General features: G+C 45.4%; 1 protein-coding gene across 1 annotated transcript in view; it reads right to left on the reverse strand.

Moving 5' to 3' along the window:
* Positions 1 to 8,038: 8,038 nt before the first annotated feature.
* Positions 8,039 to 15,925, reverse strand: part of cdk5rap2 (CDK5 regulatory subunit associated protein 2) — a 41,548-nt gene continuing 33,661 nt past the window's right edge. Inside the window, 15 exon segments of the mRNA XM_048258473.1 lie at positions 8,039 to 8,643; positions 8,970 to 9,006; positions 9,220 to 9,266; positions 10,099 to 10,237; positions 10,413 to 10,532; positions 10,790 to 10,980; positions 11,212 to 11,274; positions 11,658 to 11,783; positions 12,049 to 12,155; positions 12,501 to 12,606; positions 12,711 to 12,827; positions 12,968 to 13,046; positions 13,048 to 13,094; positions 13,648 to 13,953; positions 15,437 to 15,591. Coding sequence (XP_048114430.1) covers positions 8,531 to 8,643; positions 8,970 to 9,006; positions 9,220 to 9,266; positions 10,099 to 10,237; positions 10,413 to 10,532; positions 10,790 to 10,980; positions 11,212 to 11,274; positions 11,658 to 11,783; positions 12,049 to 12,155; positions 12,501 to 12,606; positions 12,711 to 12,827; positions 12,968 to 13,046; positions 13,048 to 13,094; positions 13,648 to 13,953; positions 15,437 to 15,591 — 1,753 coding nt within the window. The 3' untranslated portion in view covers positions 8,039 to 8,530.

Genomic DNA, 15,925 nt, shown 5'->3' on the forward strand with positions numbered 1-15,925 from the left:
AAACGTAATAAGGAGTAACTCAAAATGGAGAGATGCAGGGGTGGCACAGGAGGAGAAGAGAGAGGAGATGAGACGAGAGAAGGACCAGCAAAAAGATCTCTCAGGACCTCCCAAAAACCCTCTTCTGATTACCCTTCCCCCAACACACACACACACACACTGATGACCTCCTTAATTCAGTGGACCAAATCCTCTCCCTCCCTCTCCACAACTCACTCACAAGAGATGCCCCTAATGCTCCCGAATACACACACAAACATACACTAACACACACACACACACACACACACACACACACACTACACTCCTCTCCCTTTCATGATAGACTCAGTCTGTCCACATTCCTGTGAGGTCAACAACAAGGGAATGAAGACACAAAGACTGAGAAGTGAATAGATGGAGTGGAAGGCCAGAGTAGAGGGACCAACCAAAGGACCTGAAGGGGGATTAGAAATAGAGTTTAGACTTGTAGGTAGTAGTGCCACGCCATCCATGGCTTTGTCTGTTAAACTCCTTCTTTCAATGTTTTTACTTTGGTGATGTGAAAGTGTTTTGCAAGGTAGTTGATATTGTTGATACTTGGTGAATTGTCGTAAGAAGAATTGAAATATTGTATGCCATAACAGACTGTATAGTGTGTAATACTGAAAAAAAATACATAACCAGACAAATACACAGGGGAGGTCCATGGCATTTGAGGGAAACATTGGGGAAATATATATTCTTTTGTTTGCTTATTTTGCTTTTCTAATACCACACTAATGTCATAACAACAGCTGTGTCAAGGATGCCAACTGATTCTAAAGGCACCCTAGCTAAGTCTGGCGAAGCCTGTCTGTCTGGTCTAAGAAATTGCTGCTCAACCACAAGTCTCGTGGAGATCTTTTCCCTCTGCCTGCTCAGAAGGACACTGAGCAAGCTTGGACAGGCATTCTGTCCACTCTCCAGTATCACACATGCACACACACACACACACACACACACACAGAAGAGGGCCAGAATCATCAAACATCAAACCCACTCCATTTCTTCACATCAGAGCGCTACATGCAAGAGGTCCATCATCACTGTTCCCGTGGTCTTCCAGGAGTCCAGCACCTTCCTCATAATGCCAGCGGTCTTTTCCAGACACTAAACACTGATGAGCTGGAATGTTAACTACTACAGTGCAATCACTACTCTTCTCAAGTGACGGTCAAATGTGAAAGGCACATGCATGCTCACTTACCTACACACACACACACACACACACACACACACACACACAATTAAATTGAACAGTTTTGGGGTATGTTACACTCCCAGCCAGTCTTTGCATACATTTACTTTAACTTGTGATCTATTTTTAAGGCCAGCATATCACCTGAGCTCATTGTTTTCTGTTTGTAAATCTGTGCTTGAGAGGCTGGCTTTACATGGATCATAATCTGAGTTCCAGTGTGCAATATGAGATTATGAGGCTAATCCAGTAATCCAATTAAAGAAGCTAAAGAGCTTTGGCACTTTCTCTCTCTCACTCTGTCTTCCTCTAATCTCTCCACCTCTCTGGTTCTTTATCCGTCTATCAAATCCACCTTTATTTCCAGCTGTTTCCATCCATCCATCATCTTTCTGTCTGTTTATCTTTTGTGTCCATTCCCCAGATTTTGCATTCAAAAAGTCTCTTGCACCATGAACTTCAGATCGTCCTGGTGGGAAGTGACTCACCTCAGTCCCAGCACTGTGGCTTCGGGCAGAGTAGTCCCCCTCTGTGGTGCTGAATGGGCCCACGGTGGACGATGTGGTGAAGATTTGTGTCTCCCGTCTGACATGCTGTCTGGCCGTGGCACAACGCTTCTGATTCCAAACCAAAGCTACAGCACCACTCCACAGCGCCCCCTCCTGAGTCTCACTGGAAGTCCTCCTGGCCCGATGACCACACTCTGACCTGTTGAACCCTTGAGGGAATACTGGCATAAAGAGTACGGAGAAGTTAGATGTATCGCTTTTGGCTTAAATCTAAACATACGTGCCCATGGGCTATGTGTATCACAGGATCAGAGGAATGCATGACTAACATAAACATGAGTGCGCATACACACACACACACACACACACACACACACACACACACACACACACACACACACACACACACACACACACACAGACAACAGACAAAACACATAAAAGAAATTAACCTTCATTTATGATCTCTCGTTTTCCTACTCTCCCTTTCCTACTCTCTTTGACATAAACATTCACACAACCTGGACATGCCTGCTGAGGAAATTAAATTTAAATTGAATTTAAGGTCCTGTTTGTATGTTTTCTCCTGTTTACCACATTACTTACAGTCACGCAACTCTTTCTGCCAACAGCAATACACACAGCACATTCACACTATACACACATATCCAGAAAACAAAACACAACAAACATTTAACTAAACTGATACTGAATCTTTTGTTGTACAAATCATCAGAAGTGTCATACTGTTTGTTCACAATTATCATACACACACACACACACACACACACACACACACACACACACACACTTATGAACAGCCACATCACAGGGAAATGGAGAGAGTATGATCCTGAAAAGAGGAGGATGGGAGCGCAGAGATGTTGAACGAGTGTTGAGGTTCACGACCCAGTGTGCGGTAGCAGGAGCGCCTCTAACTCGTCATGAGCCGCACTGTATGTTTTTGTAGCGCAGCAGTGCCAGAAGAAACAGAGTGCTCCTCTGCCAATGAGATGTGTGTGTTTCCGTGACAAAGGGAAACCCCCCTCCCCGACAACTCACAGTGTTTTTTGGTGTCCTGTAGGTCCCTGGCTCGAAAAAGAAGGGGAAGAGGAGGAGGAGGAGAGACACTGGGAATAACATGTAAGGAAGAATGTGTTTATTTTCCAGATCGGCCCCGGTGTTTGCACAGATCCACTCAGATAATAATGACAGGCACTGCCAAGAGTGGGATCAGGGATGTCTCCTACACACATACACACAAGCGCACACACACACACACACACACATATGCAAACACACGGACAAACACCTAGATATCCAATCTCTCTTTCTCTCTCTCTCTTTCTCACACACACACAGTCTTTCACACTCACACACATACTCAAAACATATTTTCTCTCTCTCACACACACACACAAACATACACACACACACACAAACACATACTATTTCCCTCCCTCTCGCTCTCTCTCTGAATCTCTTTTTCCTTACAGGCACACACTAACCAGAAGGGGCAGACTGTAATCTAAGTTTTTCCATGTTTTCTATGCACTGTAAGAGGAAACAAGAAATCTATGCCTCTATCCTGTCTTATCTCTCCTCACACACACACACACACACACACACACAGAGAGACATGATATTTATTCACAATCACACACACTCTCTGTTTCTCCTCAGAGCGCTCTTATCTTCTCTCTCCCAGTGTCTGGGCTTCCTCAGCAGAGGCGGAATGTGTCGGGAATGTCAGGGAATGTTGTGGAAGCGTAATGGAATATTGCAGATGTACTAACATTCTGATGGCATATGTGTGAAGATCGCAGAAGCTGTGCGAGATGGATCAGCTGAGACAGATATAAACAGGGATCAAGTGTCTGTGTGGTATAAATCAGTATGAGAGTCAGAGGGAGTGAGAGAGACGATAAAAGAATGATACTTGGTCTTGTAAATGCATTCCTTTTGTATGCATCTAGGCAGCACTTTAGGCTACTTCTCTGGAGACGTATGGATCCGTTGCAGGTTGGTTCTAATGCATAGATCTGCTGCACGATGAGCTCAAAGAGCCACATAACACCAGTAAGGGTGCAACCACAACAGAATAGAGGACAAGAGGGGATTAAGTAGCACTGCGTTTGTTGCACAGCTGAAAAAGATTTACAGCAAACACCTCCTGCCTCTTAACTGATTGACTTTGTGAGCAACAGTCAACTCGTTGAAGGACAAATAAACGGAGAGGTGCAGACACCCAGTTCCAGCATGAAGTGTGCTGCCAAACTCTAATATGGCTGATATGAATTCTGCAGGGCTAGGACTCAAATTGTTACTCTCTTGGCTATGCAGCAGTGCCATATTTGTACCCTTGTTTAATACAAGGACAAGACAAATGACATTTTGGTCCGTAGGCTATTTTGTATATTTAGTATATTCTTTATCTTCTACAGTCCTTATTGCTTAGTTGTGTTTTTATATTATATACTTTTAATTACTTTTTCTGCTGTTATTGAATGTGTGTGTGTGTTGTCTGTATGCTACTGTGACCTTGAATTTCCCCTAGGGATCAATAAAGTATATCTATCTATCTATCTATCTATCTATCTATTTATCTACTGCCAAAGAATGCTAATTGGGACAAACCGCGCACAACCTTAAATGTCAGAGCCACCCAAATCAGGTATGGCTGAGTCTTCCATCCAGACACTGATGTATTGCAAGGTACCTCATTTTCCACAGGATCTCTCTCCCTCTGACAATGTTTTTGTCCATTCAATTTTGTTCTGTGAAAAAGTCACTAAGAAAAAGGGTACTGTCATATGAATATGAACCATGACTATGAATGGGACTCTCTTGTCACTTGAAATAGAACAGCCTGTTTTACCCAATAGACCGCCTGAAAAAACAAAGTGAGTCAGCTTAACTCTCCTGTTTTCCTCCTGGCAAGGAACACTCTGGGAATCTTTTATTCAACTGCAGAAAATGTTTGCATCTGTGGATGCTTAAGGAAAATCAAATTCACTGCATCGACTGAAGGAACTTCATCTACCACATGATGAAATACCTCTATGTACCACATGATGAAATACCTCTATGTACCAACTGAAATTGAATGCTGATTCCCTGTTGTGGTGATGCTATGTGCTGATTGATCTGTGTGCGGTGCCTATCTGTATCTCAGGTGGGGTGAAGTCATAGAATGTTCCTCTCCTGATAGAGGTTAACCCATCATCCACCCAGTTGTGCTGTTTACAGAGAATGTTGACTTTACCGTAAGTCATGTGAAACTACATGAAGGTACAATCTAACTACTTTATAGGATCCTAGAGGAGTGTTTATCTCTTCTCAACCATTCTAATCTCTACACACAAATTCTCCCGGTCACAAACACATCCCTTTCTCTAAACACACCGGTGTGTCTGTCTGCAGCTGTCAATCAGGAGTCCAGGGCCGGCTCTGCCCTTAGGTGCCCAGTGATCAGCATGTTAGCAGTCAACGTTTCCCTGCATGCTGCAGTCTGCTGATCTGATAAGCGCCACTTGATGGGGGAGGACATGTTTGATACTGCCAGGGGCCAACGTGAGGTCTGATAATGCACTCACAATCAGAGCCCATCTCTGGTATGTTTACCTGATGAGGTTGCTCAAGAGGGAGTTCTGCTGCCCTGACAAAGCCTCAGCTTTGTTTATACAGCGAACGGTGTGGTGTGTGTATGTACATGAGAGGGCTGGTTAGAATTTGGGGTGGTTTTCCTCAGAAACTGCTGTAGATCTTCCCTTCTTCACCCTGCTAGCATGTAAGACGCACCTACGGGTTGTAGAACTCATGGGTTTGTACCACTTGATGACCCATGGTTTTGTCTAGTTGGTGTCAATCAAGAAAAAAAAAACTGGTCACTCATGGTTTGTGTCAGACCTTTCCGAAATGTTTACAGTAGTTTCTTTGTGAGCATGTATTAGGAGGTTTGTTGTCACAACTCATAATCATCACTTTTACATGATCATCCCCTTGTGAGTGTTTGGTGTTTGCCCTTTGGAGTAAACAAAAGCCCTAAACCTCAGCACTGAGCCTAGTGCACTGTATAGGACATGCTGTGCTCGAAGGTGTTTTAAGCCCCCACCGTGGACTTCAAGGCAGCGCTGCGACCGTGGACTTCAAGGCACCTAACCCTAACCCTTACCCTTGCCTAACCCTAGTGCCTTCCATGCAGCGCTGTCTGGAAGCATGGGTGGATTATGAGGCCTGGGCCCAGATGTATTAAGGGCCCCCCACTTATTGTCGTATATGTGGGGGGGGGGGACATTGTTTTTTTTTTTGATGTGATTTCCTGTATTCTGGTGCATTTTGGGGATGGTCAATACTAAATTAAATCAGATTCATAGCCTACATCCTGATTTGTTGATATTGAGGCAATGATTCCATGCAAAGGCTTGGGCTTCAGGGCCCCCTGACCCCTTGGGCCTGGGCCCGGTAGGCCCGTGCAGTAATCCATCCCTGCCTGGAAGACGACGCTGGGGGCTTAAAACACCAAACACCACATGGCCGTGCCCTGAATTATTGGCACCCTTGGTAAAGTTGACTAAAAAAAGGTAAAACTGATCCTTTGGTGATTTGTTGTAATCTCACAATGAAAACAATGAGGAAAAATCATTTTCAAAAACACATTGCCCACAATTATGGGCACCCCTAGTAATCTTATATTACAAAATGTAATAGAAGCATTTTTCCATTTATATTCAACTTATTCAAGTTAATCAGAGTGTCTGAACTTTCAACAGTTAGTATGCCTTTCTTTTTCACTAAGCTATGAAAATAAAGTGCACAGGTTAAATCCCCTAGTCATTTTCAAACATGGGAAAGACAAGAGAATACACCAGATTTAAATAAAAAGAAAGCGTGATGACATTTGTAAGTCAGGGAATATCTATAATGACTAGGTACTTGAAAATGCCACTATTTAGTGAAAACAATAATTAAAAGGTTTTAATCAACTGGAAATATGACAAACATGCTTGTACAGTACAAAGATCCATGGTTATCTTGCCCCCACACACAGTGAGGAGGATGGTAAGAGAGGCAAACAATTCCATAATAACCACTGTTGGAGAGTTACAGAAAAGTATCAGAACATTTTCAGAAAGTATCATCTTGGGGTCACCACGTCTCCAAACAAATCTGCAAAAGTGACCTAAGCTCTAATTGATTATTTAGATGGCATGCCAGGTAAATAGCCTGGGTGTTCCCATGCTGCCTTGCGCGCGATTTGATTCACGCTGCTAAGGCAGCCTGGAGACCATGGAGCAAATTTTCGCCTGAGATAGGGAACCAATCACAGAACAGGGGAAAGCAAGACGATGATGAGCTATGCACAGACGATTTGATAGACATCCGTGGCACCCAATAAACGGATCTGGGATTTTTTTCAAATACGAGAAAATGAACGTTTGGTTCCCAGACCACGTCTCATTGAGAAGTGGTGGCGCTAGCCAGGCTACCAGGTAAAAGCCTTTCCTGTTATTTAATTACAGATGTAAATGCCAGGAGTTACTGAATGCTACAGTGACAGCCTGAAATTGTGGTCTTTGGCAAGGAACACTCTGGGAACCATTTTTAAGTTGCATCATATCATGAACTCTAAGAAAAACCTCAACATCTTAAATGAAAAGCTGTCAATCTCTGCCAAGACACTAAAAGTAGGTCATGATTGGATCATTCATCAGGTCAATCCACCAAAATATGTCCAGATGAAAACAAAAATGGTTTACTGAAAACAAAACCAAGCTTCTGCCATTGCCGTACCAGTCCCCTGATCTAAACTCAACAGCAAAACAGCAGGGTGGGTCAAAGAGGAGAATGCACAAGTGAGGATCTAGGAATCTGGACGATCTGTAGAGATTTTGTAAAGAGGAATATTATGAGCCGTTTTATTGGGAAAGGGAGGCTTAACAAAATATTACATGCAGAGGTTCTAATAATTGTGGCTGATGTGTTTTTGTTAAAAAAAATATATTTCTTTATGAGGTATTTTTGTTTCTCAGAATAAATTTGCTTCCTTTCAAGGTTGGATTTTTCCACATTGTTTTCACTGTGAGATAATAAATCACAAAAAACAACTTTACCAGAGGTACCAATAATTCTGGAGGGCATTGTACCCATGGAGTGGGGATGTGGCACTCTGCAAAGGGTGAGGATCTAGTCAGGTTAGATCTAGTCATGCCTCATCATCATAGCGACAGAGCTCTGAGAAAGCCTTGTGTATAGGAGTGTATGAGTGTGCCATGATGTCCATAGCAAGAATGAAGACATGAGAATGAAGTCTCCTCATCTTTTTTTAATGGTGGATACATTAACATCCTGCAATAGTATTTCAGATCACACATAGTATAGCTGCTTCACCATCGCTCACACACACACACACACACACACTCACCCTCGCCCACTGTCTCTCTCTCTTTCACACACACACACACTCACCCTCTCCCACTGTCTCTCTCTCTTTCACACACACACAGGCAGTGACATCAGGACCTTGATTTTCTACACCACTCAGGAGATATTCCATATTTACAAGAAAAAATATTTTCCCTTCTTACTGTTCAACAATAGAACATCTTACAGCATCTTACTATGAAAATAGGTTACAAATGTATACCAAAACAAAAATGTGCAATCACTGTCAATAGCCTCCAAAATCTCAAGCTCTTGTCTCGTACCATTACAGGGCTACTACATCTACCAATGACTCTTCAGGAACAGCGTGTCAGAGGATGACTGACAGTAGGGGCGGGGTTAGGCAACGGGGAGGAGTCTAACAGCTGCAGTGGGATGAGACATCACTGGCAGAATCCGATTTGGGGGTGGACCTGGCCTTTGGGCAGGGGCATGGTTGTTCTTCCGTCACTGGCCACTCAATGGGACATCCTAGAGAAAAAGACATGGCGACAGCCAATCAGTGCACAGAGCTGGGGAGAACAGGAAGGACCGTGAAGCTGTAGGACCAATCAGCATGCAGGATAGTGGAACTGCACGACAGGCTTTTACAGCATGCAGACAGCACAAATGCCCTAACACACACACACGCACACGCACGCGCACACACACACATGCAAGCAAATGCGCACACTCACACGTGTTTTCACACACAAGTGAACACACACAGAATGACGTGGTAAACAGGCATGATAAACTGGAAATTAAACCTTCCAGTCAAGAGCATGCTTATCCTGTCCACAGACACACTCACTGACCTTCTACTGACTGGCCACTGTGGCCGTAATAGTGTGTCTGATATCGACCAACAAAGACAAAGAGAGAGAGAGAAAGAGGGGAAGGGAGAGAGAGAGAGAGAGAGAGAGGGAGGAAGGGAGAGATTACGATCTGAACAGGTATCTCTATCAAGCACAACCCAGCAGCGTCCAATCTAAGTGTGGGCCTGAGAGTGTTTGAGCGCTTATCAGTGGATGTGCTATCAATTTAATCAAGTGTTTGGTTACTCACCTCTAAGTTGCCTCGAGCTTTTTTCAGGATGCCATGGGTGACAGACACTGCAGGGGGAATAGGAATGAATAATGCATATGAGGGCAAGTGTGTGTGTGTGTGTGTGTGTGTGTGAGAGAGAGAATGTGTGTGTGTCTCCCAGTGTATGTGTATAAGTATATATACTTATATATATATATATATATATATAGTATATATACTTTTTGATCCTGCGAGGGAAATTTGGTCTCTGCATTTAACCCAATCGGTGAATTAGTGAAACACAAACAGCACACAGTGAACACACAGAGAGGTGAAGCACACACTAATCCCGGCGCAGTGAGCTGCCTGCTACAATGGCGGCATCGAGGGAGCAGTGAGGGGTTAGGTGCCTTGCTCAAGGGCACTTCAACCGCAGCCCACTGGTCGGGGCTCGAACCGGCAACCCTCCGGTTACAAGTCCAGAGTGCTAACCAGTGGGCCACGGCTGCCCCTCTCTGTGTTTGTCTCTCTGCATACGAGTGTGTGTTTGGCACAAGTTGTAGCGATCAATCATCATTATGACTGCAGGTGTGTGAGTCGTGACTGTGTGTTTGTCTTGTGCTATCCTGTAATGAGTTGATTGGATGTTTTTCTGGGTGTATATACTGTATGAGTGATTGCATGAGTGCATAGGTAGAGTGTGAGGGGGGTGAAGGGGGTGTTCCTTACGCTGGTCTATGATGAGGTGCTCCATGCCCTCCTTGAACTAGTTGGTGGAATGTGTGTGTGTGTGTGTGTGTGTGTAAGGTTTTTTTCCCTTACACTGGTCTATGATGAGGCGCTCCATGCCCTCCTTGAGCTGGTTGGTAGAATGTGTGTGTGTGTGTGTGTGTGTGTGTAAGGTTGTTTTCCCCTTACGCTGGTCTATGATGAGGCGCTCCATGCCCTCCTTGAGCTGGTTGGTGGAGTGCAGGCGCTTGACGGCTCCACTGAGCACACACTCCTGCTGCTGCAGCCTGCTCTTCAGACGGGAGATCTCAGTCCTCATCATCTCATCCTGAGAGGAGAGAAGAGAGAGGAGAGGAGAAGGGAATGGAGTCAACTCTTTCTTTAGCTTTTATAAACATTCTGCAACTAACAGCGTCCATGTCTTAAGATGTTACCTATCAAATCAGCTGTGCTAATAAGTGACTTAAGTGTGTGTGTGTGTGTGTGTGTGTGTGTGTGCTGACCTGTGGTCTGAGTGCATCTGCCGGTAGGCTGACCCTCCAGAAGAGCTTGAGGAGTCTGCTGGCCTCCTCCAGTACCTGATGCATGCTGTTGACGCTGGTTGACAGGTTCTTACACTGGGCCTGGGGAGACAGACAGATGAACAGGAACATTCAACCACTGAGACGAGCTACAGCTCTACACTGACCACACACACCATCCAGAAAAGGCTTTTGATGTTCAGCTTGGACACGCATCAACAGTAATTAATTAATATGCTTCAACATACAGAGGTATGTTTGTTTGCCTGTGAATGTCTGTCTGACCTGTTGTGTGTGTGTTTGCTGTACTGCAGTCCAAGTGTCCATAAATGCTTGTGTGTGCATGTGTGTGTGTTTACCGTGTTGCAGTCGCGTGTGTGCTCGTCCATGTGCTGAGTGTAGGTGATGGCCTGAGTGAGGTGTGTGTGCAGGGCGCTGTAGTCCTCGCTGAGGCCAAGCACATGCTGACCGCCCCGTGCCTCAAACACACGCACCCCCGGCACCAGGCGAGATGGAGGGGGCGAGCCACTGCCCACTGAGCTGCCGCTGTCTGAAACACACGCCAGCAACACACAATTTTAGGTACTGGTGTGTGTGTGTGTGTGTGTGTGTGTGTGTGTGTGTGTGTGTGTGTGTGTGTGTGTGTATATATATTATATATATATATAGATGGGAATCAAAACATTTTGGTATGTATTTTATGTATTTTACAATTGCATACATTGCACATTACATAAAAAAAACACACACACACACACAAATCCCTGCAGCAGTAACTTACCTTGTCCAGTGTTGGCGTCAGGGTGTGATGACAGATTGAGCTGCTCGGATCTTCCACACTCATCTGAAGAGTCACACACACACACAGAACCATGCACAACATTACACACAGTCACAGTTAAAAAATGCCAGAACTTTATCATCCATCATGATTTATAGACATTTGCGGCAAGCTTGTGGATGTTGAAAATGTGCATTACATCGCCAGCAGAGGGAGCTGTGGCTTTTCAGCACACCACAAGTTCCACATAAAGTACATTTTTCATTAAAATAGTGAGGATAATGTCATTTAAACATGGAAGAAGCTACAACCAGTTCATGCAGCTGAGCGACACTGCCGATGTCATAGATGTAGAGTATGTGTGGTTATCTAAAGGCGTGAGTGTGTAAGTGGTTGATGTGGGTGATTGTGTGTGTGTGTGTGTGTGTGTCTGTGTGTGTGTGTACCTGATGGCAGTAGGTAGTTGATGTTGATAGTGTGGTTCCGGATGCTTCTCTCCAATTGTTCTCTGAGATGCCTCACCTCTGCTAGGAGAGCAGTCAGATCTACACCAGAGGGCTGTTCATCTCCTTCTACACACACACACACACACACATACACACGCACACACACTCCTCCTCAGTAAGTTTATAACACTTAATTCCACCAACCTTCGCCCACCCAGCTCTACTTGAGAGTTTTAAGATAAAATGTGCAGTGGTGATAAAACCTCCGAGCTGGCTGTATCTGCCTATGCTTGTGGACGTCTTGATCCCCTTGTTGCAGTGTGTGCAGTCATGTGAAAATGACTTAGTATTGTGTGTGTGTGTGTGTGTGTGTGTGTGTGTGTGTGTGTACCTGTGTTCCTGATGTGCTCCTGTAGTTTCAGTTCCACCCGCAGAGACTTGAGGAGATGCTGACTGTCCGAAAGCTGCTGCTTCTGCTTTTTCACCTCACACTGCAGTCTGCACACACACACAGGTTTAGTTTGCATACATCTACTTAAGTCCCTATACTCTGAGCTCATATTGAAAACCGAGACCATCATTAACCAATTAGAGCTCCTCATCATTACAAGCTCACTACAGCACCATTAGGACACGGACCGTTACTGACACCCGACACTGACACACGTGCATGAAATACATCATCCAACGCCCGCCGGGTAACACAAGAGTATAATGACCGGCATGACAGAGACAGACTGGAGCCATGTTCAAAGGATGTGTAAACTCTTGAATTATGTGAGTGATATATGTGTGTGTGTGTGTGTGTGTGTGTGTGTGTGTGTGTGTGTGTGTGTGTGTTACCTGTGCAGGCTCTCCTGCAGGTGTGTGTGTTCTCTGCGGCTACGCTCCAGCTTGGCTGTTCTCCTGGCCAGAGTCTCACGCAGACGCTCATTTTCCTTCTGCTTATCTGTACATTAAGACCGGGAGATTAGCTGAGGATTGGTGTGACTGCTCATATCAACACAGTTCTGCTGTGTGTGTGTGTGTGTGTGTGTGTTTGTGTATGAGTACCTCTGCTGCCCTGGTTGAGCTGCTCTCTGAGCGTGTGGTTGTGAGCCCACAGCTTGCGGACCTCGTTGGCCAGCTGACCCTGGTCCTCCAGCCCAGCGATGAAGATGTTTGTGCCTGCTGGGATACACAAGCAAGGACAACATGAGTCTGGATAGCAGAATATGCCGCTATACACACTAGACACGTGTGTTTGTGTGTGTGTGTGTATATGTGTGTGTGTGTGTATATGTACTGTATGTATGTGTGTGTGTATGTACCTGGGTCTCTCTGGGCCTCCTGCAGCCTCCTCTCCAGCTGCTCCCGGAGTCTCTCGTTGGTGCGGATGGTCTCCTCCAGGCCGCTGGCGCAGAGCTCGGATCTCCTGCAGGTGCTCAGCCAGCAGATCTACCAGAGAGAGAGAGAGAGAGAGAGAGAGAGAGAGAGAGAGAGAGAGAGAGAGAGAGAGAGAGAGAGAGAGAGAGAGAGAGAGAGAGAGAGAGAGAGAGAGAGAGAGAGAGAGAGAGAGGTTCCCTTTACACACGTCTCCCAGCACTCCTATAAGCTGTACGCTACAATGCGTACAGCTACAATGTTCTTGTGTTTTGTGCAATGGCACATTTTGGTTACTATTGAGAAATGCATATGGATAATACTCAAAACTGAAAATCAAATCAACCAATCGATCTCACCCACAGTCACTGCAGCACATTATCTGTTATTAAGCCATACATAGCATAGTGAAAGAGCTACTAGTTCCACAGAAAAAGACTGCCACAATGCTTTCCTACTAGCAGGAGTTCAAGTAGATCATACAGAGGGGAACCTATCCACTTAAATATTCATATCCATAAAATTGACCATGATTACTTTAAGGCAGTTACCATTCTTCCTACTACCTAACACAGAACGCTGACCATTTAACCCCCTTACTCACACACACACACACACACACGGGTACCTGAATTAATGGTCCTGTTGGCTGTGTCCTGCTGTGTGCCCATCTCTGTCTGTGGTGCTGTCCGCTCCCGCGCGGGCGTGTGTGTGTCTGTGTGTGTGTGTGTCTGTGTGTGTGTCTGTGCGTGGGCGAGGAGGGAGCGGTGCAGGTCCAGCTCGCTGCGCAGCGTGGTGTTGAGCTGCTCGCTGGACTGCAGCTGCTCCTGCAGACGTCCGTTCTCCCGGCGCAGGGCGCGCACGCTGCCCTCGTCCGTCTCCACGGAAACCAAGCCCTCGCTGGCCGTCGCCACCCCGTTGGTCAGCTTCAGGCCTGTGACATAGACACACACGTAACAGAGGAAATTAAAACACCACCACCACCAACACACTGACACACAAAAATCACTTACACATACATAAATCCTCAGCAACACACATTCTCAATCTCTTACAAAGACTCCTCTTAAACTTGCCTAGCCAATACCATAAATATGTATACGCACATATACATACCTTTACCTTTCTCCCTGGACTTTTTGAGGGCTTTTTTCCATCTGCTGTGGAAGTTTCCATCCTGCCTCTCCCCTCCCTGACCCGCCTCAACCACCACCTCCGACATGCTAATCACAGATGCTAACGCTAGCACTCAACTCCCTGAAGCAGAGCTGATATGAGAACTAAGCTAATCTCTCACTGTACACGTATGTCACGAGCAACAACCCAATCCCTCTTCTGCCTGCGCAGCTACCGGATCACTACGGCCCACCCGGCTAACGCTGCAGTTGCTATTCCATTACAGAGCCAATTTTCCATCACTCTAACAGTAACTTTAAATAGATCACACAAACCATCAAAAGCCTTTGGTCTAATCCATCACCTTAACTGTCTGCTTATGAGAGATCATCAAAGCTAAACGCTGAGCGAGAGTGTTTAGGCTAGCATTTGGCTAGTGGTCTAGCCTGCTGATTCTAAAGTCTGGCGAAGCCTGTCTGTCTGGTCTAAGAAATTGCTGCTCAACCACAAGTCTCGTGGAGATCTTTTCCCTCTGCCTGCTCAGGACACTGAGCAAGCTTGGACAGGCATTCTGTCCACTCTTCAGTATCACACACACACACACACACACACACACACCAAGTGTCGGGATTAAATCGGATAGGCCTGGTGAATAATGTATCTGTGAGGGCCAGTAATGAGATACTGGTTTAATCTCCACACACACACACACACACACACTTAAGTCAAGTATAGACAGGATTACGAGTCAAAATAAGTGCCATTAAAGACAGTGGGGTATTGATTCAAGCAATCTTTAAAGGGAAAAATATCCATATTTAATTAGAGAATGGAAAACACAAGCACAATGAAACACACACACACACACACACTTGCACGTGCGCACCGCACTCTTACCCTGAACTGACCCCATTCAGAGACTAAGTAGTTCATTTACAGGTTCTCATCACAGGCACACACACAAACAAACAGAAACAAACACACACACACACACACACACACACACACACACACACACACACACACACACACACACACACACCACTCATGCCTCCCAGCTAGCGGCCTCCAAAAAGGGATCAGATCACTGATGCCCCATACCCCCATATCACACTCCATTGAACACAGACAAGGACCTCACACGTGCAAACAAAGAGCAAAGAGCCCCATTCAAAACGTTTATCTATTTACATTTTAAACATATCCATTTCCATGTGGCAAAGTAGACAAGTACAGAAAAGGTGCTTTCCTTAACGTAATACAGCAGAGTATGTTATAGCTGTGTGTGTGTGTGCTCCTACCTGTGGCTCGGGGGCCAGTAGGGGGGCTGTTGTGATACGATGCCGTACTGTTGTCATTGGAGACGGAACCCTGGTGACTGCTGGGAGATTTGACGCCGAGCTGTTCCTGCAGGGAACGGATGAGCCGAGACTTCTGCTGCAGCTCCGAGCACACACTAGAGAGAAAGAGACAGAGAGAGAGAGAGAGAGAGAGAGAAAGAGAGAGAGAAAGGTCAAAATCATGTAAGTCACTGTTTACACACCAAATTTTCAAGTATGGTCCAGTCTACATGTCCTCATTGTCCGAGGTTGTGGTTGAGACATTTTCATCCAAACGTTTCTCACAGCACACAAAGGCATTACAATGAAAGTCATCACAATGGAGAAAGTAAGATCGAGGAGAAAGTCAAGACAAATCAAAGTCGTCACAGGCACAACCAATACAGGTGAGAGAACAATTCTCTATGGCCTTTGTTCATTTTTCCATCTTTGAAGTCACACCACACGAAA

Source organism: Alosa alosa, chromosome 12 (assembly GCF_017589495.1).
Source record: "Alosa alosa isolate M-15738 ecotype Scorff River chromosome 12, AALO_Geno_1.1, whole genome shotgun sequence".
NCBI classification, from domain to species: domain Eukaryota; kingdom Metazoa; phylum Chordata; class Actinopteri; order Clupeiformes; family Clupeidae; genus Alosa; species Alosa alosa.